The 23,779-nt window shown below is 42.6% G+C and overlaps 2 protein-coding genes across 4 annotated transcripts in view; both read right to left on the reverse strand.

Annotated features, from left to right (window-relative positions):
* Positions 1-865, reverse strand: part of dhx15 (DEAH (Asp-Glu-Ala-His) box helicase 15) — a 30,222-nt gene extending 29,357 nt beyond the window's left edge. For 2 of the 3 annotated variants that reach the window (XR_013937141.1, XM_080519254.1), the window contains exon 1: positions 520-659. Coding sequence is in view for 2 of the 3 variants with exons in the window: in XM_080519254.1 (XP_080375380.1) it covers positions 520-587 (68 nt within the window). In the remaining variant the exon portion in view is untranslated. Of the gene's footprint in view, positions 1-519; positions 660-679 lie in introns of those variants that run through there. The other variant, XM_080519255.1, reaches the window with a different exon arrangement.
* Positions 866-10,430: 9,565 nt separating this feature from the next.
* Positions 10,431-22,929, reverse strand: LOC308147351 (coiled-coil domain-containing protein 149-like). The gene is made up of 13 exons (XM_080519466.1): positions 22,769-22,929; positions 21,357-21,518; positions 21,179-21,217; positions 20,340-20,447; positions 20,120-20,236; positions 19,470-19,642; positions 17,448-17,520; positions 17,219-17,303; positions 16,144-16,288; positions 15,874-15,950; positions 15,436-15,468; positions 12,172-12,264; positions 10,431-11,319 (listed from the first exon to the last, which is right to left on the reverse strand). Exons 1-13 carry the CDS (start codon positions 22,817-22,819, stop codon positions 10,766-10,768), a joined length of 1,710 nt encoding a protein of 569 aa, XP_080375592.1. The 5' UTR covers positions 22,820-22,929; the 3' UTR covers positions 10,431-10,765.
* Positions 22,930-23,779: the final 850 nt, after the last annotated feature.

Here is a 23,779-nt window from a genome sequence, read left to right on the forward strand (position 1 = left end):
CATAATCGTCTTGGCGCTGTCTTTGTGGATTAAAATCAGTTTTGCAGACAAGCGGTAACCTGCAGAGCCTTGCACGAGACGATACAAACATTAGCCTGGAGCTAAATAGCGGTCCTGTGTTCAACTTTAGAGTGATAATTTCCTCGATTGACAAAGTATGTTTGTCACAACTACGGGAATCAAAAAAACAAACTATCGAATTTGCAATAAGGAAATTGAATTGACCACGACCTTAGTTTACGTGTCAACCTTGAGCTAGCACGCGTTAGCCTGTGTGGCCGGCCACCTGCATCCCATGCCGGTGGAAAGACGACTCTTATTAAACTGCTGCTGCACAATCTGTTCGTCCTGCAGTCACCATGTGCAGCCTGTTGTAGAAAAATTATATTTGAACTCAAAGCGGAGAGCTCAGGGGCTCGACTAGCTCGTGTTAGCATGGCTAGTTAGCATCCGGAACAACAACAAACCGCATGGAGCGATCAAAAACGGCGCATCGGGGTGACGCTGACGAATACATACCCCTCAGATGACCTCTTTCTATTCGATGAATAATCGTCGCCTAAATCCAAACGGTGGCGTTTCGACATAGTGCTACCGGTACGGATAGCGGCTAATTATTCCATGTAGCGTCGGGACAAACCCTGAAAAGACCGGCAACATGGCGACCGGAAGCTCTTACCTCATCGCTCCTGTCCTTTACAAAACGAGTCGATGTAGCGTTCGAGGTGGAGAACGGAGCGCACAGAAACTCCACTTCACTGCTGCCTGCTCATACCGCTCCCGCACACTGGATGCGGCAGTTCGGTGGGATGCGGGAGGGGAGGAGGATGCGGGGAAGTCTGTGTGCGTGCTGCAGCTTCGGGATGCTGTGTGCCCGCCAAGTGGCTCGTGCTCGCGACACGCGCGCGCGGGAAAAAAAAAAGACCAAGGCGCTTGATTGTGCCTCGCCCCCTTCAGTTTGAAAAGCGTCTCCTGCTGTATCGCCCAGTTTCGTCCCTTTGTCACTGTTCAATATTTTCTTTCAGAAAATAAGACACATCTGCGTCTTTTCAACCTAAATTTATGTGGCCCTTTAGCTCTGCTTGACCTGCCCCCAGGGTGTCAGTGGGAAATCCAGAGTCAAACGAAAACGACTGCTATTATTGACAATATTGCATCTAAAATGGTCACATTTTTCACATTATTGGCCATTATTACGTTATTGGCTGTGTCTACCTTGGCTAGCAGAGCTGGCAATTATTACCAGTAATATTTCTCAGGGAAAAATATGGTTAATGTAAAAATGCAGTTTGTATTTAGCTATTTACTAAACTTGAAAATCAGAAAAACAGAATCACACTGGAAAAAATAGGTGGGCCAACATAATTAAATTGCTTCGATTGGTGACATTTAAATGAATTAGGCTCTTTGAACTAAATGAATTAGACCAAGTTTAAAAAACTCGATTCATTAAGATGTTACCAATTAAAAATTTCAATTATGTTGGTCCAACTATTTTCTTTTTTCAGTGCATTAATTCCAGACACAGACTAGAAAAGACTGAGAGAAATAGACCCAGAGCAACAGTAGCTCATAGAAATCGTGTGGAAACAAACAACCTGTAGAATCGTTGAGCTCTTGGCCGTTTGGTAAAATTAGTTGCCCACCGCTGGCCTTGAAGGAATCTTAACTAACTCAGAGTGCTTGTCCATCACAGCAAATGTCCAGCATGATTGCTTCATTCCCTTGATGATCACATCTGACCTGACCTCACCTGGAACACAAACATCTTTTATCAGTTTGTGAAAGCATCAGAGAAACTGTACATTAAGGTTGACATCTTGACCTACTTTTGCAATTTGTGGTTCTAAACTGTAAGGGACAGAAAAGGAAAGACTTCTGAGCTGGAAAAAAAAGCTCTTTCAGCCTCTACAATTATGAAGTGATGAATCATCCGTCACAGAAGATCATTGCTGTTGCCACTGGTAATTACGCAGTCTGGACATTGCTAACAATCTGCATAATATTGAATGGTTCATTGCTTATAGCTGTGGGATTGATGGCGGTGGTTAAGACGAAGCCAGCGTTACAACAAAGTAATAGGGCTTTAATATTCAAGGATAATTTAAAATAGTTTTCCACCTTGCTGTCTGTCTCTTTTTCACAGACTATTAAATAGCAGCTCAATTGTGTATGAAATGGCTCTGGCAAACATCACTGCAGAGATGGCAGTGAGCACAGATCAGAGGTTAATCCTTTAGAATATTAACTCAATCTGGATCCACCGGCTTTAAAGAGCCAGATGCAACATAGCTGACAAAATGACAATATAGGACATCCATTCAGATTAGAAAAAATAAATGCTATTTTCATGTACATATTTCTTGGTTTTGTGAAGTATTAAGCACTGAATGGTTCAACAGGCACATGCTCTGAGTATTTCTGTGATCCTGAGGCTGCTGGAGCATATTTGAAAGAAGGCAACGTGTCTTTGTAGAAAGCTAGAATCAAACGTTCAAAGGAAAAATGCTCTGATGTTAGTTTTTTTTTTGTCTCGATCCTAATAAGTCTTTTATTGTGTATCTGCCAACAAAATCCTGCAAAGTACTTTGTTTACTTCCGGTTTTGCTTCACTTTACAAGTGACTGCAACAATAAATCTAAGACACATAACCAACTCAGAAACTGCAAAGTTCTGTGTTTTTGCTCAGGCTTCTTGTTCAGGTCTGTGTGGCCGGTGAGTTCATTCCGGCCTACGGGACAACCTTGCAAAGCAGCAGCAGACATAACGATACAAAGTGACTTGAGCAGGGAGATCAGTGATGCGGAGGTGATGCTATTGCTGGAAAAGTCGTATTAGCATCAAAGCCACACTCTGAGGTTGAATTTGTGAAATTGTGCATGATGAAAGCTGCAGAAATCCTGTGCCACGAGGAGCAACCAGCTTTTGCCAACACTGGTCTGAAGAGAAGCGCTATGGTAGAGAGGATTTTTAGATCTTATGATGGATTTAGAAAGCCATATGCATTTTTGGGAGGACAATTTTATTCAATTTGGCACCAGGAAGCATCAGTAGAAAATGGCACAATGTTGAATTTGTACTTTTTTCTTTTCTTGAAAAATGATCATTTCTGCAGAAGCAATGGAGTCAATTTAAATGTATGGATTTAGACTGCTAGGTTATCATTCGACATCTTTCACCGACAACATGTTGCGCTTTCCACTCAAAATGATCAGATTAGAGGACAGATTAAGAAAATATCAAATGAAACATTTAAAATCCATTAAAGCCGGGCCCGGAAAACAAAGACAAGCAAGTTCTTGTCAAACTGGTTGATGATCACAAAGGAGGGAGAACAGGCAATCTATGAGAGTGTCACCAACAAGTGATCCACTCTGAACATGCTCAGCTTAACCCTGATGTCACAAGATATTTTTAGCGGCCAGGAAAAATATCTTTTTTGTTGGGGTTTTTTTTATTGCAGTTGTCAAAAATGTCACACTGTCCCTGGTCTCCCATATATGTGATGGAGAATTCACTCGTACTGGAAAGAAAAGCAGAAAGCAAGGCGAAGTGAAGTCCTGCCAAAAGCTTCTGGCAAAAAAAGTGCTCTGAAAAATGTTGTGACTGTGCGCTCACTCATTTGAAATCGCAAGCAGCAAATATACAATCTTGCAACTGCATCATTCGAGAAGCAAAACTTGCAGCAATCTGAAAAAAACCAACTCTTAAACATTGAAGGAAAGCCTCTTGACAAACCAAACTTCTCATAAAAAGCTGAAGCAATGTTGTTTTTGGAGGCTCAAAGCCAAAACTGATGAGCTGCGCCTGATGTCGACCAACATAAGGATGAGGGGTTGCCTGAAGTTGATTTTCTATCCCATCAGACCAGAAAGCCTTTTTGCGCATGCTAACAGAATCCGTTAAATTCTGTTTTACAAACACGGAGCAGACGATCAAACGTCATTTCCTCAAGAGTCTTCTTCTTCTGTCTAGCCCTTCACTTGGTTACTCTCCTTGGCCAGATGGCCAACTCTCAGAAGAGTCGTGACGGTTCCAGACTTCCTCGGTTTCACAATTATTGAGGCTCCGGTGCCGCTGGGAACACTTGAAACTTTCAAAACGGTTTTATAAGCCTGCCCTGATCTATGTCTTGCCATAGTTTGATCTCAGGAGCTCTCTGAGATTTACTTTTCTTGGTTTATTCCTTGTTTTGACATGTGTGCATTACAAAACGAGATAAACACATCTATATACATTGTATTCATTTCATTTAATTCTGCTTTGGTGGCAACCCTAACCCCCCCCCCAAAAAACTGTTTCATTTAGTTAAATTCAGACTTACAACCCCGATTCCTCGGCTGGTGGGCCACAGCGGCGTCAGCCGCCGGTGTCCTATCACTGATATCACATCTCTTGGTCTTGTCAGCTCTTATCACTCCCGCCCACCATCTCCAATCTTAATGGAGATCTGACTGTATGGCCTGGCTACGTGCTGACCCCTCGCTTGGCCTTTGCTGCTTATCGGCCGTCCACAAGCTCTTGCTCTCGCTCCTCCAACACCCTGTGAATTTTTCTGCCTTCCTTCCCAGCGGGGCCTCGGCAACCAAGTTGTTGTTGTTGTTGTTGTTGCTGCTGCAGTCAGTTTGTTTTGCCAGCAGGAAATAGGGAAACTTCCGAGGCAGGTTGCGGGGAAGGAAGCACAGGCAGCATCCTCGGATGGAATTTCCAACATATGTCGTGAAGACTGATGACATTTGCAGGTATATTACCAATTTTTTGTTGGTGTGCGATGGTGGGTCACTTCCTGGTGCATTGGTCAATTGAATTGATGTGGGAATATGATCAACATGGTAGGAATATATCATAAAATCACTTACTCACTGAAATTATGTTTCAGGCATCATTTCTGAGGCAGAAGTAGAAACCATGTGACTGTTCAGTCATTTCATGAAATGATCACAATAAATGCAAATTCAAAGAAATGCACAGAAATTTGCTACAGTTTGTAATTGTTTGATTTGATTTGATTGTTAACATATTTGACTATAAAGCCATTAATGGCTCAAGCATTGCAATCGGAAATGTCCCCACATTTGGCATCACAGTATTGCAGTGCGGAGAAATATTTTCTGTTTGTTTCTCAGCAATATATTTACCCTCGAATGCTTCAGTAAACAGTCACATCAGCTTGATTTAAACCTCGGCATGGTTGTAATGAGAAAAAACATAATAATCTATTAAATATTGACAAAGCGAAAAGGCCTAAATTGTAAAAAAGCAAGAATGCTTACAGGTACCAAGTGGAGGATTTGACAAAAGCCAATTTTTGTCCTGTTGGGGACTTTGGTGAATCGACTCTGTCCTTTAGTTTTTGTTCTTTACTTAGTGGCAATAACTTCCCTTCCTAATATCGGAAAGTTAATCATACAACAAAATAAAATCTTTTTTCAACCAAAGACGGCATTTTCATGAATCCTTAAAACACCCCTATGTCAGGAGTGAACAATATGTCCAAGCAAATGACAATATTTTGGTGTCTTTCCTTTACAGACTTTACAAAGTGACGCCAATATTTAGGCTTAGACAACATTAACGCCACGTGGAATGAGCAAGGAAAAAGATGACAGCTATGTTTTATCCCCCCCCCCCCCCCATTCTTTCAATTATCTGAGATAATAACAGCCTTGTCAGCAACAGAGCAGAAAGTTGCACTCGTCAAAGCGCGGCTCCAGGGGAGCAAACCTGCACGGCTCCACCGACTCCAGCGCCTCCGAGGCGCTACACGATATAAAACTCAGGTGAGCGTAAAAAAAGCAAGGTGAGTGAATGGCGCCTGGATCATAAGGGCACTGATCATCACTGGCAGCGGGTGCGCGGTGGGTAGAGTAATTAACCCTGCTGCGTGGATGGCTTGGAAACGGCTGCCTTCAAATGGCCCCATCTACCAAAACCTCTGGAGGACCCAGACGTGATGGGGAGTCAAACTCTCCTCCATCTTGTAGCCTCCACGCCCCCACCCCATTCCGACACCCCTCTCCACACTTATTAAAGCCAGCAGGCATCGCTGTGACCTGGCTGATGCCTTTCACTTTTCATGCTCCAGCCTGGAGTAAGTGGAGGGCCAGCCATGGAACAGAACAAAGCGAATTAACGCCGAGATAAGATTCGCTTCATAGACTTCGGCATCTAAAACATGAAACGGCTGAAGGTAAGTACAAAGCTACAAACATCACAGGACAGGTGTGTGTGCACATATAAAAAACGGTTCATCTCTTGATCTCTCTTTCAAACAAAATATACAGATGCAAACACACACACACACACACACAGGAGTGAAACTGAATCCACATGGCCTTACAACCCTTCGCTGGGCACGATTCTTTACTTGCCTGTTAGTGGGCGATGTCACCGTCACAGATAAGGGGCGAAGATTTGTTTTTGTGATGGGCTAGTTGCCGGTACTGTGGGCAAGATTTATCTTGAGTGGTGATTATTGACTACAACAGCTCCTGGCAATCATCTCTCTCTTTTCTTTTTTTTTTTAAATCGAGGATAACAGCCTTTGTCTTTCAGCTACAGGCAAGCGAATGAAATGTTCATGCAGGGCATACAGTGTATGCAAGCTTGACCAAATCTAAACTTGTATAATATATCAAGGGTTGTAATGTCTAAGAGTAATTCCCAAATATGACATGCAATCCACCAATGTGCTTGATTTTCTGGAGCTCAGAGCCTCAGAACCTCCAAACTAACAAGAACATCTTGAGGTTAGAATGTTAACCATCACACCTCCATGTTTTTGTACTATTTTGAGATTCTTAAAATTCGAGCTATCATAAAAGGGCTGCACTGTGATTTAGCTGTTTGCACACCACGCCGGCTTAGATCGAGAGTGTATCCAGTTCAATTACACGTCCAATTTGTATTTTCTCATTGCCGTTTGCATGTTGTCCTTTTGCAAGCGACTATAAATTCTTCCATAAATTTGTGTGTAAGTATCTGTGACCGATGTTCAGGGTGAAACCTGGGATCTCAATCTCAAGTTTGATAAAGTTCCAATTCAGAAAATTGTCAGATACATAGTTGGATGCATGTATGCATGTATGGATGTACTGTATGTATGGATGTATGAATGTATGGATGTATGGATAGATTGATGGATGGATGGACATCATCCAATTAGTTTGAAATGTACTTGAATTGATTTTTGACAATACAAAGCTACATAAAAATAATTGCATAATATGAAAAACATTACATGTTCCCTAATTTACACACAGTGAAGTATCTGTACATATTCTATTTCTTTCACACCTAAACTGAAATATTATAAGCTGTTTTATTCTATATAATCTGGATTTATAAGCCATGAAAATCAAAAATGTATTATTATTGTTTATGAGTATTGAATTAACTGACTTTACAATTAGATTTCTCCTCAGTATTTTTAATATGTCTCAATGTATGTTCCTGATTCATATTTGATGTTCCAGCCACTTTAAAAATTTACCTGACATGTTTTACATGCCAGATGCGCATAGAGCAGATAGAAATACACTTTTCTTTAAGAAGAAGAAGCTGAGGGACAACTTCTTTCAAGGGACTCCTGATGAATATGGATGAAGATCAAAATCCCTGTGTTTCCCCCCAGCAGGGCACATGCGTCCTAAAAGACTCAAAGCACAACTCGTAGCACTTTGCTCAGGTTGTTTACTCCTGAACAGATCTTTACTCACATCCATGGACTTCCAGATCTGCCACTTTGGCTGAAAGCATCTGCCATATTGTGAACTGTAGACTTGTGTACCTGCAGCATATTGTCAATGTCAATCCATTCCTCCCTTGTCCATATGGGCACCTCATATACCGACTTCCTCCACCCTCGGATCAGACAATACAGCTCACTGCTCCACTCTTTCTTTTCTAATGTATTCAAAGCGATCAAACTTCCTCGAGGCATTCAGATGCAAACAAACAACTAAAATTGGTCAGCGATTTTATGAGGGACCCAATGGCAAGCTGGCATCATCGTGCAAATTCATTAGTTCAGTTTCCATCTGGTTTATAAACTTAAAACTTAAAAAAAAAAAAGCCCATCTTGCTGCAGCGTGCCAAATCAGCTGCCTGGCAAGAGGCCGACCCCGGCTACAAACCACGGCTCCCTCGCTTGGAATACTTTCTCTCTCCTCTATTTTGTGTCAGAGATTAAAAATAGCAAGTGGCCTTCTGCAGAATAAGCAGTTCATGGATTTTGGCTTTGACGCTGCGTTTGCCTGGAGAGGCCAGCTGTCACCTGCGCACACACACACACACACACACGCACGGGTGTGTTTGTACAAATACATATAGAGCTGGTAAATTCCTGCTGTTTATAAGGTTATTTTTAGAATCCCATTATAAGACTAATTTGAGTGAAATGACCTAACCTGAGCCTCTTTTACAAATCAGTATTGGCAGTAACAAGCCAGTAACTGGTTACTAGTTTGAAATAATAACTCAGTTTCGGCGACTTTTGTTGTCGAGCTGCTGTCTTTCTCTGTACAACTTCATGAGTTCACCTGCTTACACCGTACCGCCAGCAGTGTTGCCAGGTTGGGCTTGTTTGGAACATGTTGGCCTGGGAAAAATAAGATTTGGCACTTTGATCAACTTTGTGTTGCTTTGCAAAATATGAGACAGATTTCTACACAATACTCGAGAGACAACATCAAAGAACTTGACATTTAACAATAAAGGTGGTTTAGTCACTTTAGCCACATATTAGTTGAGAAAGTCTGCTGTCATTTTATTGTAGCAATGTCAGATTTTTTTTTATTTTCTTTGGCTATTTTTAGAAACGTGCATCACACTTTAGTTTCCAGGAGAGATAAAGTGAAGGTTTTGTTGGTGTATGAATTCACCCACTAAAATTATGAAGTTAATAAAGAATTGGTGCAATGTTTGTGTTAGTCGGGGGGAAAAAATGCATTTACTTCAAGTTCAAGAAACAAGTGAGAGTTTCTGTTGATACTGCATTATTTAATTATGGTTGTTATGACAAGATATTATCAGGAAACTACCTTTGGGTGTGTGAGGGTGGAAAAAGTCAGTCACATCTGGCAACCCTGAGTGCCCGAGATCCACAGCTCCCAGATAAATAAGAACTTATGTTGATAAGAGCTGCCTGCTGCTGTGGACAGAGTTAGGTTAACTCAGTCAGCTAGTTTGTTGCTGTTTCTTCGGTTTTGCATGGCTGCAATAAATTGTAAAAATAAAAAAAATAAAAAATCAGTGCAGTTCACATTCGAGACAAAAGAGACAGGAATCAAGTTGAGTTCCGCAAATCCATCAATCCACCTGCAAAAAAACCACGAGCTTCCAGATCTGACATTAATGAAACATCAACCTTGCGAACACTGCGGTGTAAATTACATTTTCTCTTCCAGAACGTCACCATCAAACAAACCAGCTGCGCGTGGAAGCTCAAAGAAGCATTACAGAAAGTTCACAAAGTCATCTCCTGTCAGCTGCAGTTTTGATCAGATAGTTTCAACGTTGTGTGGCTTCAAGCTTAAGACCGAATGCAAATATCTGGCTTTCAATCCCACAAGACCACCTGGTCTCAACCTGTCGTCTGATGGATCCAAATCCCTGTCAGGTGAACTCAACATCTCCTTCACTTACATCCACTGTCGGCTACAAAAAGACAAATGACTGTCACAACTGAGGTCGCTCACAATTTGGATTAACAATCAGCTTCAGATATCAAAGGCATGTTATTCTTTAACAGAGAACATTACCGTTTCATTTCTATATTTGTTTATCGTGATGTTTTACATTTTTTTAACATATGTTATTGCCTGGGAAATGCACTTTAACACAGGTAACTTGACTGCCTATTTTTTAACAATTGAGTATATTCTCAATAGCAGAACTTATACATATAATTTATTACAATGCAATCATTGACTCAGTTAATTGATTTATTTTTTTTAATAATAGTTTACCAAGCCCCCCCATAATATATATATTTTCTTTTACAATCTTCACTTCAACAGTTTATTGCTTCATTATAATTATTCATTCTGACTGTTAACTCATAATTTTCTTTGCAATTTTTTAACCATTTCAGAATATTTATTTTTGATTGCTCTCATGGGAATGCGTGTGTGTGTGTGTGTTTGCTGAGATAAAGAGGAAAAACCAACAATCCAGCAGGTTTATCATTTTATATTCATAAATATCAGTATTTCCACATGTAAGGCACGTGTTGATGCAGCCAAAACTCAAAACTGAAAAATATACAATGAGAAATTTTCATCCATACAGATAAATAGACATTGATGTAATCTCTACTGTTAAAGATTGTCCAGTCACAAGTTTATACAACACACTAATTGTGACATTTGATAGGTCAATTTAGAATTCCTCTAAGAGTCAGAGCAAAATGCAACATTGAATTTAGTGGCATCCCTTAAGAAGAAAACGAAAGCAAACAATTGGGATTATCTTTTCACAGGGGATCGGAGGAACGGAATATGGGGCACAGGAAACGATGCTGCCGGTTTTCTTATTTTGTCAGCTAAATTCTTGCTCCAGGGTCTAGCGAGTGCGACTCCATCCTCATCGGGATACAAAGTGCTCCTCTGGATTCATCAAGTGTGGCAGAAAAGGTTTTTTTTTTTCTGTGTTTTACTGACCAAAACAGCTGTGTGGATGAGAAGGGAGCTGGAGGGCAGTGCTCACATAGAAATGCAACGAGGAATGGTTAATCAATCACTTCGAGAATTTAAGCAAGTGTAAATCATGCCAAGTTCTGGCTGTGACACGTCTCTGCAGAAGGAAAATGGCTGTCCCACTCGCAGGAACTGGACACCTCTGTGACTCGGCTCACTGGAACTGATAGTGAGGCTGCTTCATATTCAGGTGTATTATTAGACACATTGTCCTGGGATTCACGGGGCAGATGAACCGCCTCCGATTGACTGACAGGCCGCTGTTTCATCGAAGGCTTCCGACGGTCTGATTCAGTCGGGGGGGCATCCAACGCCAGGGCCGCCTCCTCCCCCTCCTCCACCGTGGAGCCCAGCTCTTCATCTCCAACATCCTTTACCTCGCGGCCCGACTCCTCCACCGGGCTCCGTCCCTCCTCCGGCTCGACGGCGGCCGGATCCTCCATCAGGGTCGCCGCTTCTCCCCCTCTCCTGTCAATCCCATTTGTCTCCGCCCCCTCCGGAGCATCCAGGCTGTTGAGCAGCGCAGGTGAGTCTTCCCCGCCGACGCCATCTGCGCCAAGGTCACTGCCAGCTGTGTGGCGTTCCCAGGATGATTCGTATGAACTTCTGTTGTCTGACAGACCTGGGAGAAGGAAGATGAGACGACTGGTCATTTTAATATCTCACTTGACGCGGAGCCACGGCCACATTGGAGAAGTATTTTCAGCTCCGCCTGTGTTACGCCTGCTGCCTTTTTACACGGAACATTTAAAGCATCGCTTTAAAACATATTATTGTTGCCACCTGAATGCAAAATGGTGAAAACCACTTTACACTTTAAGAGTTGGACCCCTGTGTCAACGTGCAAAGTTATTTCAATTACTTATATGACTGAAGTGCTTCCATGGCAACAGCCTAAATTTAGCAGCCGTGCCCCAGACAAGGGGACACAAGACAAGTGTGACGCCGTCGCAATAGCAACCGCTTAGTTCTGCTTCTTTGCCAAAATATGCTCTCACTTTGGGGATTACTGACCCATATTTGTGGATGTGCAGGGAAAAAGGTTAAAGACTGCACACAGACTCCGAGCCACCTTTTTCCCCCCCGCACACACACACACACACACACATACATACATATGCAAAAACACGCAAGAAGGAGGCAACATTACTTGAAGTGGCATCCATATTTATGCCTCCCCTCCCTCTTCCACACCCCACCTCCTTTCAAAGAGAACACGGCAGAAGTTTCTGAATGTCAGTGGGCGAGGATTTGTTTCACATTTCCAAAATGCCATGGCATTTGGGCAGCTTGCACCAATGAGGAGCAGAGACGAGTCGGGAGGCGGGAAGGGAAAGGACTCGGGTTAAACATGGGCGAAGACGGGTGGGAGCGTTTAGCACGCGGCGAGCTAATTGCAGTCTCTACGCCATTAACTGTGGGGGGGCTCTTACCAGTGAGAGGAGACGCGGGCCACACGCAATTACACCCTCACCTTTTTGCGGCTGCACGTTCATCAACGCCGTGGCACGCGTCGGACGGAGCTCCGGTTGAAGGTCTTCGTTCAGCGTGATCGCGTCTCGTGTCCCTGCGGGGAGGAGAAACTTTCAGGCGTCCGGCTTGGGAGCGAGAAACAAGAGTGATACGACGGAGTTGTTGTGGTGTGTTGCATGTACGCCGCCACGTTCCGTGCGCTTTTTTACCGCACGGCATCCAAACCCATGCACGTATGCACTGCAGAGCTCGCAGGAAGAGGCTTCAGCTCCCCGTCATCTGTCTTCATTAGTGATGGCTGCACGCCTCTTAGGCTGACACCATATGTTGCTCATAGGAGACCGTGCGCTCGGAACCAGGCGTCACAAGTCGACACACACACACAAAAGTGTACGCCACAAACAAAGAAGTCTGTACGCATGCAGGCTTTGTCTTCACGGACACGGCGTGAGCGGACGCCACGTTTCTATGATCGTCGGAGTGTGAGGCACGAAGACAAATGGATGACTGGGTGACACAATGCATGAGAATCATGAATGGTGAACGGGGGGGGAGCATATTGTTGGGAACGCAGCCCATATTGTTGTGGATACTCAATGTTCACAGCGATGTGAGAACAATAATGGAGGATTCCTGAAGCACCAACACGAGCCAAACAGTTGATCTCAAAAGTAAAAAAAAAAAACGAAAAAAAACAACCTTTTGTTTTAGCACTAAGCCTTGTTTTAATAACATGAAGATACAATGTGACAAACCTCTTCCGCTGCCTTAAAACCTAACAAGTACTCGCTCTACTGGGCACAGGGCCTTTTTCTCCTCCCTGGCTTAGTTTGTTGTTTAGATTGAGTTTATGTAGTTTAATTTTAAGTCCTCGAGTCTCCTGACTCAGCTGTTTTTACAACAAGGTTATATTGTTAACTTTGGTTTTTGTTTTTCTTCATGAAATTCATCTTCTTTTCTATAAAAGTCTGTGTTTGTGGTATTCCCTTCCTGATATGGCCTTTTGAGCCACAGCATGTTGGCTGATTTTGCACAAACACTGGTTGAATAAAGGGTTCCGTCCCGCAGCAGTGTGTGAGCCGGCTACCGACTCATTTTCCAAACGCAAATACCTATCCAAGTTTGTGTACGTCTAGTTAAATTGTTTACTAGAGTCTTCGAGGAAGTTCTCGCCTCACACGCTCCTGTGATCATCACGATCAGGAGACTTAAGCCTGATCAACCCTCCCAGTGCTGTTCCAATTCCCTTCATATCCACCCTGCCAAAACCTTCCTTTCATTCATTAATTGTCCCATTACATCTGAACTGTACCCAATACTTGTTTCAATCATTCATTCTCCCCTTCCTTCCTCTCATCTTCCAGCCATCATCAGCTGAGACAAAATCCTGACGACAAAAACCCTCGCTTAAACCTGCCCTGAAAAGGAATCAACTTCCACATTCATCCCATCAAGCAAAAAAAAAAATCATAAATTCAGTTCATCATAATAAACCGTCTCCTACTTTAAGAGAGGCAGCCAGACGGCTCTTACATAGACAGAGCAAAGACTTTGCCTGAGCACAACCGTCGTGTCTCGTTGAAGCAAGAGGAACTCTGGAGGATGCCAAAGAAAACGCTTAAAGCATGAGGACGTGCTTTAAAAGTTCCTGACAGCCACATGTCCAGTCAATCAGTCATCTGTCTATCACTGCAATACAACTTACTGTATATGCATGAGCACACATCCATCAGCGCTACACTATTCTGCACGCTATCATGCCGAGATAGTGATCTCTGCGTCTCAAAAAAAAGAAGACAAAAAGATGAGAGGTGTGCAAATCTGTCAAACATAAAAACTACACTGGGCTGTTTCATTGTGGGGTGACAGGAAATGTCTTCCTCTATGCTCGAGAAAGCCTGTCAGAAGGCTAGAATGGAGCTTTGCGAGGTGCATTCCGCGTCCACCTCTGTCTTTCCAAAAGCCGACGCGCAGTGACAGCCTCTCACTTGCTGTGTTACATTTCAGCTTGCACTCGTTCAGCATCGGGGTGGAGGTGAACTGCAGGACCGGGGCGATCCATCAATCACAACTTTATCTGACTCGCTGCGCCCATGTCATTGTTATTGTTTTCGTCTCTCCCTCGCTCTCATCCGAAGACAATGTAGTCACCGCCAGTGTTCTCCGGGCCGCAGGTAGGCGGCCAAGGCCCCCCATCCTATCCCGTTCGCCTTTAATATCCATCAGCCGAACTTCATATCACATCAAGGCCACAGACGCTCACAGCTCTCTCTATATCTCTGTCTCCCTAACTGTGGTGGACAGCGTGGTCGTCAGGCACTCTGGGCCCTCGCCTACAAATTCCCTAATAACGGCACATTCCCCTAAATGTGTTTGTAATGTGGGCAATCATTTTCAGTAATGGATGCTTGTCAGTTTTATGGCAGGGAGAATGACGGTCTCATGACAGGGTACCTCCATTCAGCCACAGCCCCTCCACCTTTTCAGCCATTCCCAATGATGGCACAACATCGCCCTCCAGTGGGAAGGAAGGGGAACTGTTTTCTGAGGCGAACTTCCTTATTGCGTGCTGCTGCAAATAAAGTTTGGAAACGTTGCTTTTAATGAATTTCTGTTGAAGGTGTCAGTTTTGGCATTTTGTTTGGTGAGAAAGGGGCTTGTTTACTGGAAAGGAACATCTGGCAGCCCCGTATCCGGGACAAAAATGACGGTCGTTTATGATGATAGTGACTGTGTTACAATTTTTTTGACGATGAATCCAAAATGGTGTTTAATAAATGATCAGCTCTTTTGCTACTCAGTGCTAATGAACATTGCTCCATTCTGTCAGGAAATGAGACAATAGCGTCTTCCTTTTCATAATCTATTTTCTCTTACTTATATTTCCACCTGCATATTCATTTGACTTCCCCCCCCCCCAAAAAAAATGCATCCTGTTAACTAATACATAATATATAATTTATAAGAGGAGCTATAAAATCTCTCTGCTATCCTTAAAACAAGAACAAGCCTTTTTTTTACCCTCCCTTCTCTGTGTACGATCTAAGACAGCCAGCTTTGGCCCACTGGACCAAAAGTGATACACAGGCAGCCTGATTCAGTCAGTGGTATCGTGAACAGACACATGAGCGGGTGGTCAGTGGAGTCGACACATTGTAAACGGTGGGCGTGAGGTGACATGTTTTCTGGGCGTCTGCCCAGATTTGTCCTGGCATGACATAGAGGAGGGCATGGATGGGCTAAGTGGGGCAGAAGGAATACATACTCCCAATTCCCACGGATACGTGGTAGGTCAAGCCTGAGACGCAGCCAGAGTGGAGAGAAAGAAACAGTGTTAAGAGAGGGGAAATCTCATTAAAGTGTTAAAATTCAAAGAGAGATGGAGAGAAATTATTTAAACCAGTTGGCTGGTTAAAATTACTTTAAAAAAAAGAAAAGACAAAATTACACATGATAAAACTAAGGATGCAGCTTCAAAAGCACACGATTTTCAATTTGCCACGGTCATGTTTGCTAATGATACGGTAAAACATTAAACCACCATTTAACATTATACACCCAATCTAAAAAATAAAAATCCTGTGATGTTAATGCAACTTCTTTACATTGTGATTAAATAACAAGAGCTGGATGTTTGACTAATTAACGTAGAGATAGTTTCAGGTCTACAGGAAGGTGCTTCCTTTTTGTTGCTGAACCTCACCTGGAAGACTCCATAAGCCCGATACCTCCAGAGTTTTCAACTTCCTTTCCAAATCTGCAACTCTGTTTCCCAGGATCCTGTGGACCGAGTGGGAAGTGTCAGGTTTCTGCAGACTGATCTGTATGCACACGCTCAGGTGTATGTTTTCATGTGTTTGCCTTTGAGGAGGAGAAGGACTCGTCTAATCAGTAGACAAACATCACAAGGGTTAAACAGTAACGACTTTAGTAACAGTGCTCCTCTTGCCAGCGCTGTGTATCTTCTCAGTACCTGTTGGTGTGCCTCTGGTGCTGGATGACCAAATTCTTCTCGTGGATGGTCTCCAGCAGCGCAGTGGCCAGGGACTTAAGGTCGTGAATGGACTGAGGCGTGGCTGGCAGGCTACAGCCATGCTCTTCCAGAAGCATCTCTTGGACTGAAAAAAAAAACAACAAAAAAATAAAAGGACAATGAGGGACGGTGAAATATTGGTGAGCAGTGAGAAATTAATATCATTCAAGTGAGGGTCGCAGGGCGTAGGATCCCAGCTGACTGGGTGAGGGGATGGTACACCTTCGACAATCCATCAAAGAACAAAGGCAGAGAGATAGAAAGTCACACATTCACAAATTAACCCCCCAATACATGTTATGTTTTGTGGGATAAAACGATGAGGCGAGAGTTCTAAACCACAACACTACTGTGCAGCCTGACAGAAGGAACAGGGACTGACGATCACTGAAATGTCTTACTGGACGAAAGACACGTGGGATATAAAGACGTGACTGAAGAAACAAGCGCGCAAACCGACGGGCCTGCCAATACTGCACCGATAGCATTAGCGCGGAAAGTTAAAAATAGAGAGCAGCGTGAGAAGGGCAATCTAACAAGAGACGGCAAAGAACAGCATGACAAGAGCAAGACAGAGATGGAGAGTTGGAAACAGCTGTCTGCGAGGTGACACTCTCCTAACTTTAACTCCAGAGCCCACTGTGCTGCTTCTGCCAGAAACTGTCAGTCATCATGGCAGGCTCATTTCCCTGCCAGTGGTGCTCTCTACCACTCAGAATACAATTAGTAGCCCAGCTGGTGTCCGAGCGGTGGCTTGAGGGATTGGCCACAAAAAAAAAAAAGAAAAGAAAGAAAAGTTATTTAATAATGCACTGAGCCAGAGCAAGAAACAAAGAAGCAGCTTTCTTTATACCGTCAGTTGAGGGAAGTTTATCGCATCAAAAAGCATTTGCACGTGGAGTAACAGAGGTGACAGGCAAAACATTTACTGGATTTCCAGATCGGCTGCGCCGACATCCGTCTGCGTCGGCGCTGAAAGGGAATTCGAAGTGAGCTGAACAGTGTGTGTTGTCACCTTGTTTGCCGGAAAGGACTCCGGCAAGAGGGCTGCTGTTTGGTTTCCCGTGTGTGGTGGAGTTTCTCCTCCTCTCGAGAGCGGTCTGCAGGGAGGGAGAGCCAAGACAACAAGGTTTGATGCACAGTTTAAATAAAACGGCAAGATTTTTTTTCTTCCTTTGTTTTTAAATAGAATTTCAAATATAAATAGATTCAATGGATTTTCTCAGCGTTTCAACACTCGCTACCTTGTACTTCATGATGTTTGATTTCAGCAGGTTCACCTCCTCCTGCAACTGGCTGAAACGATCATGCAAATACCTGCAGAAACAATGAACATTTGATAAATGCAGTCAGCAGAGTAAAAGTACACACCAACAGATAGGGGAGGTGTGCGACGAATGCAGAGCATTAAAGTTTGTTCTTCGCTGAAGCAGAGAGAAGAGGAGTTATGATTTATGAAGAAAACAGTTGCAGTAAGCTCGGGTGTGGAATAGTTATCCAGTGTTTTAGTATTACAACACAGTCAAGAGTAAAACAAAGAGGGAAAACAAAACAACCTTGTTTGAAATTTTTTTTTTTCTCATCACACGAGCCCAGAAGATTAATGAGCTTCATTTGTTAATTCAACCTCAGTATATGGCGCTTCTCTTTATAATTTGTCAGACAGTTCACATATACCCAAGATGATTCAAGTGAACTAATTTAAAGTAAAGGGAACCCATTATTTCAATGTTCACCGTCACTGAAAACAAATGGTTCATGATTGACAGAGGATAAAAACGCTGTAAATGAGCAGTTGCTGCATGTTCCATGTTTGAGCTATTTTGTTTAGAAATAAAGCTGAGTTGAGTTAACTCAGGAGTCCTGTTAAGAGTCACCCACTGACATTGTCTGTTTAGATTATTGGTCCTGCGATGGTGATCTTGGTGAACAGCTGCTGCATAAACCATACAGCAAAAAATTAAATAAAAAAATAATTTTAAATAACATTCCAGGTCAGAAAAACTTCTAAAGTTTCTCCAGAATCCATCAAAGTCTGTATTGTAATCAGGACTTATGAGGTCTGCCCGAGGAAATAGGCTGCTGCAAAGGAACGGTTCACCCAAGGTAGCAGTCTCCGAAATGGCCAATTAGCGGCCCCTCAGATCAGAACCTACATCAATGTTTCACGAAGTTCAAACAGCACATCTCAACATCATCAGAAAGGAGGAGGCCGTGTGGATCAGACCTTTAATGTTCGACTGCTGAAAATAAACCCCCAGCTGGGACAGACCAGTAAGAAGAAGATAACTTTTGGAACCCAGAAACACAAAGACTGGACATCAAACTGGTAAAGCAATCTGACATCAGATTGAGCAAGAATAAAACATCAGTCGATGGAAGGATGGGAAAAGTTGGACCAAACAGTAAAGGAATTACAGTCGACAAGTTGTTAAAAATATGTGAAAATTCCTTCAAAAGCAGTCCAGGAGATGACCTCCTCACAATGGATAAGTGAGCAAAGCTATTCTTTAATATATACAAAAGGTACCCAAAAAAAATCCAAAATCATACCAAAAGAAAACCTATTATCTTCAATGAATGAAACTAAAATAATTAATATTACATCAGACTTCAATTATATTGCACTTTTAGTACAAAAAAAAATGCAGCGCAATGTGCTTTATAGAGTAAAAACTGGATAAAAACCTTTACTTGGTTTGCTACTTTGATTGGATGTTTTGAAAGACGGTGCCTTTAATCTCCACAAATGTTTCTCTTTCTGAGCCTTAGGACCGATAACTGAAATTTCTGTTTTGTCCCCAATGAGCTGAAGGAGGTTTTCTGCCATCCATGGCTAAATATCTAAATAACAATTAAAAAGGTCATCAACTGGTTGCATGTCTTCAGGACTGATGGCATTGTACTGTTATATGTCGTCAGTATAGCTGTGAAATTCAATGCTATGTCCCCTGATGGCATTTCCAAGTGGAAGCATATAAAAAAAAAAAAGAATTGGGCCTAAAATTGAGCCTTGGGGAACACCGCATTTGAAATCATGAATCCCTGAGGAGCATTAATCTACACTTATTAAAACTCTTCTACCACGAAGCTTTCTAGTTGTGAGGGTGGTGGGGTTCTCTCTAATTAAAGGTGATTAGTAGGATATAAACATTAAAAAAAAGAAGCAGCAATGTCACATTAAAAACACTAGTGCATCTGCAGAAAAACAACAAAAAATACAAATCCAACCGAGAGCAGCTCAGTTTACTTTGTGTCCAACTCGCCTGTTTTCCATACAAAGGGCATCGACGTCAATGATGCGCGCCTCATGGTTCCCCAAAATGTGGTTGAGCTCCACATTTAGGCGGTCGGCCTTCTCTCTGAACACATTCCGCTCGGCCTTCACATCCTGCAGCTCGTCCGTCAAGGCTTTGACATTGTGCTCCATCTCCTCAATCTAACGAGAGAGAGAGAGAGAGAGAGAGGGAGAGAGAGAGAGAGAGCGAGAAGAAATGCACCGGGGCAAAAAAAAAATAAGACACTTAAAAAGCGAATGTGACGGGTTTTCGAAAGCGGTGTTCATTAAAACAGAGTTTGCTGATAGTGCGTATGCCGTTTTAAGCAATCAGCACCTCAGGAGCTCCCCACTGTGAAACCTCATCTCCGGTTTTCAACTAAGTGGTTTCGACTGGAGCAGCGATGAAAAACTCAAGAGCAGTTTTGAAAGAGGAGAAAGTTTCCTTTTACTCTTCATTACACGAAACGACCAAGTTGCAGTGATTACCAACAATGGGGGCGACACTGTTAAGGGGTTTGGTGAGAAGATATTTGCCGGTGATTAAGTAACATCTTGCAGCCAAGCTGTAGCGATAACGCCCGAGAGAATACGCAATCAAGGAAGAAAACATGTTGCTTCACAAATGTACCAATCTACCTGTAGTCCCGCTCTCTCCAGCTGGCAAACCAGATCCTCTCGTTCGTGCGCGGGAAAGTGCCGCACCCCGACTTCTTCGTCCCCCAGCCTCTGTCGAGTGATGGTCATCCTCAAGAGCTGCGGAATAGACGGATTTTCCGTCACGACGGCATCTCCTCCGACACACAGGTGGCAGGAGTGTGACTTCCGCGGTGGCCCAGTTTGTTTTGGCAAAGCGCACCTTGTTATCTCCCTGGGCCTCTGTGAGCCTCTGAGTGAGCTCCTTCACCTCCTCGGTGAGCCGCTTCGATCGCTCCCTGGAGTCCCTCAACAGCTGAGCCAGGTTCACCTGGGGAGCAAGAGGAGGAGGGGAGGAGGAGGAGGAGGGGAGGAACAGCTCGGGATTCATGCCACTTCATAGAGTCTGAGTCCTGTTCAGTTAGGACGGTGTTGTTCAATCCCAATCCGAGAGTCCGGCAAGATCTTAGAGGCCTCCTGACTTTAAAGTCTGATTTTCACGCTGTCTGCGTGTCTTGATAATGCAACATTAATAGGATTTAGGTATGTCGCAGCGGGGAGGCATCATAAACATGCCGACGCTGCCCCCTATAAAAGCAGGACAGTGCAATTTTGAATTAGAATCATCCTTTACCTCGAGGGGGAAAAAACCAAACTGCTTTATATGTTTTAACATCAACAACGCAACACAAAGAAGTAAAAAAAAACTGGTAACAAATAATCATCCTTTAACAACAGTGATAATTAAAATGGCAGACAGACATTTGAAATAATCACACACTCCAGTTAAAGTTACATGTTTCACTCCTTACACTCCTATCCTGCAGCCCACTCTCTTTAATCACGGCTGTCACAGCAAACACAGGCTTCAAATCCCTCAACAAAACACACCCCACTGTGATGTTTGTCATACCAATAATTATCTGGCGCTCTTTATTTCATGAATAAAGAAATTTTTTTTTTAAGTAAGTGGGAGAAGAGCAGTTATTCAATCATGGTCTCAAAGTTACGCCACAATACGTCAAGGTTTAAAATCAGCAGCAACATGAAAGTTTCACTTACTTGGTTGCGTTTTTCTGGTGGCAAAGAGGGATCACCATCCTAAAACACGAAGGAGAGCCCTATTAAGAGATCTTTAATTTGCTTCTACTATATAAAGTGATGACAAATACTGCAAAATGATTGTGAATCAACTGTAACTCGATTGAAAAGCTTCACCTTGAAGGTTTGAACCACTCACAATGAGTTCCCGGTACTTCTTCTTGAGTCCCTGGTGTCGCTCTCGCAGCTGGTTGGCCATCAGCTTGTACTGGTCCCGCTCCTGCTGGCAGGTGTCCAGCTCTTTGGACAGGATGAGCAGCGCCTCCTTCTTGCTCTCCAGCTTACGCTTGCACACCAGGAACTGCAGCAAGGAAATGCAGAAAAAAACACATGCCAAAGAGCGAACACACTGTGAGTCATCAACAAATACAGCTCCTGTGTAACCAAGCTCCTTCTTTGGCTTTATATTTTTCCTTCCGTCCAAAATCTGTGAGGGAACCGGTCAGATTGCTTGACTGCACAAACCGTGACGCCCCTGACCACTTCCTGAAAGGTGCAAAGTGGAGATAAGAAACAGGAAGAGTGTGGCAAGTAGCTGTCAGACCAGCTCATAACCAAATCAAACAAAGTTGACGGTGAACATGACTGGCATTACTCTGGTCTTTACTTTACTGGAGATAGATGCAAGTTTAGGTTCGCTGTTTCATTCCTGCTGGCCTTTATTGGTTGGATATTATGAGTAGTGGCCTTGAAATGCTGTCATATAGCTTGGGGATCGCTGTGTCTCAGGTGGTAGGATGGATTATCCTTTGGGATATTAACCATCTCAAAGCATGCAGTCTGATCCCACATCCATTTGTTTTGTTGACATTTTCACTATTTCAATCAAGTTCTTTTGCAGTTTAAGCCTGACTCACTTTTGTACTCTTTTCAGATGGTTTTAGCCATTTTATAGATGAGAAAATAGTCCCGTGTGCAGATAAAATGACAATCAGATTTAATAATAAGACATTTTTGGAGCAATGGGTTACTGGTCTTATGCCATACAGTTAAATAGTGTTTATTTAAACTCCCTCTTAAAAAATAAAAAGTTATTTTAAAAGTTTTCAAATAGCATGTTTTAGAAATGTTAATTCGCCCAAATGTCAGTAATTATTTCCACAAGTAGCAAAAGAGCAGATGGGATATTTTTCACTATCCACTAATAGAAATGACTGTCCAAAACATAACATAAATCTTTTACATGTATATTTATAATCGGTTATACTGTCTATCATCAGATCCATTCATATAGGGATAAAGTAAACAGGTGGGTTGAAGTAAATATAGGATGTTTAAAGAGTTCGGGCCCACAGGTGGATTATATTATGAGGTGTACAGAAATGTGGGCAGGGTCTTTTCCACAGAAAGGCTCGGATGACGATCGTTCAAATAGTCCATGAGTCCATATTATGAAAAAATAACCCGAGAAGACTTGAAGTGACATTAACCAGCTTCCAGCCCGGTGTGTTGACTAAAACGCCCGGAGCGTGCTACCATATGGACCGACAGCATCTCCAGAACGCGTCCGTCCCCACAGCGTCGGCTCCCGGCGTGTTTCCCCTCACTTACCTCGCTGACTAACCCCTGCCAGTCGTTCTCGCTCCTCTTGGAAGACTGCATTATTCCACAGTTTGTATATATATTTTTTTTTTATAAAAAAGAAAGAAATGTCAGGCAATAGACAGCTTCTCGTCCGTTTGTTTATCCTGCGACGTCACGTCACGTTTTTATTTTTTGTCTCCATCGTCAAGTCGCCGGCTTGGAGAACCGGAAGTAAAGGAACAACTTCCGATACTAGATTTTAAAACAAATATATTTTAGAAAAAAAATTGGATTTTGATCAAATTTATTGAAAAGTTCCAAATAAAATTATTTTTGATTCCTTGTTACATGTGAATTCCTTGGCATGCGTGAATACAAGTGAATGACAAGAGCAAAAAGTTGTGAAATGTCTTGAAGGTCTTTTTTATTATTAATGAATTTATACATAAATGTGTATGTTGAATAATAATATATTAATATATCAGTCAGTCGTAGTCTGACTGATATAATCATGTAATTAGTGCATTGAAACAATCTAAAATAGCAAACTCAAAGCTTTTCACCTTTGGCTGTAGAATTTATTGTAGCTTTTCCTGATGTCTGGATGGATTAGATGGATGGATGGATGGATGGATGGATGGATGGCCTGTGTCGATTGGATATATCTCAAAGCCTTTGACATTTGTCCATAAAAATGTAATTTGTTTATTTTTGAGTGAGATGAAACCAGCGTGAAGAAATACAAATGTAATAAAATTTTGTCAAATTCCATTCAGTTCATCTTACACACTCGAACACCAACCCGAACAGCAGAAAGTCTCCACCTCTGAGTCTGGTTCTGTAGATTTCTACATGTGGACTTGTTCTCTGTTCAAAGCTGATTGTTTCTGATGTAGCAGATGCCGAAACACTTTGCAGGAGGAAAAATACCATGGGGAAATTTTGTTTTTAGTGCAAGAAGAGGATTATCATCGGTAAAACATTTACTGTCAGCATTTAAATGTAGCTGGAAACTCACGAGTTAAAAAGAAAAGCCAA

The sequence above is a fragment of the Blennius ocellaris genome (assembly GCF_963422515.1).
Source record: "Blennius ocellaris genome assembly, chromosome: 23".
In the NCBI taxonomy this organism is placed as follows: Eukaryota; Metazoa; Chordata; class Actinopteri; order Blenniiformes; family Blenniidae; genus Blennius; species Blennius ocellaris.

Bases quoted from the DNA above. Each gene is read 5' to 3' on its own strand.
- LOC308147351 (XM_080519466.1), bottom strand. From the start codon at position 22,819: ATGCAGTCTTCCAAGAGGAGCGAGAACGACTGGCAGGGGTTAGTCAGC. The intron at 20,448-21,178 runs GTAAGTGAAACT...CTTGCTCCCCAG, and splicing joins CACCAGAAAAACGCAACCAA to GTGAACCTGGCTCAGCTGTT. The intron at 17,304-17,447 runs GTAGCGAGTGTT...CCCTCCCTGCAG, and splicing joins CAAACATCATGAAGTACAAG to ACCGCTCTCGAGAGGAGGAG.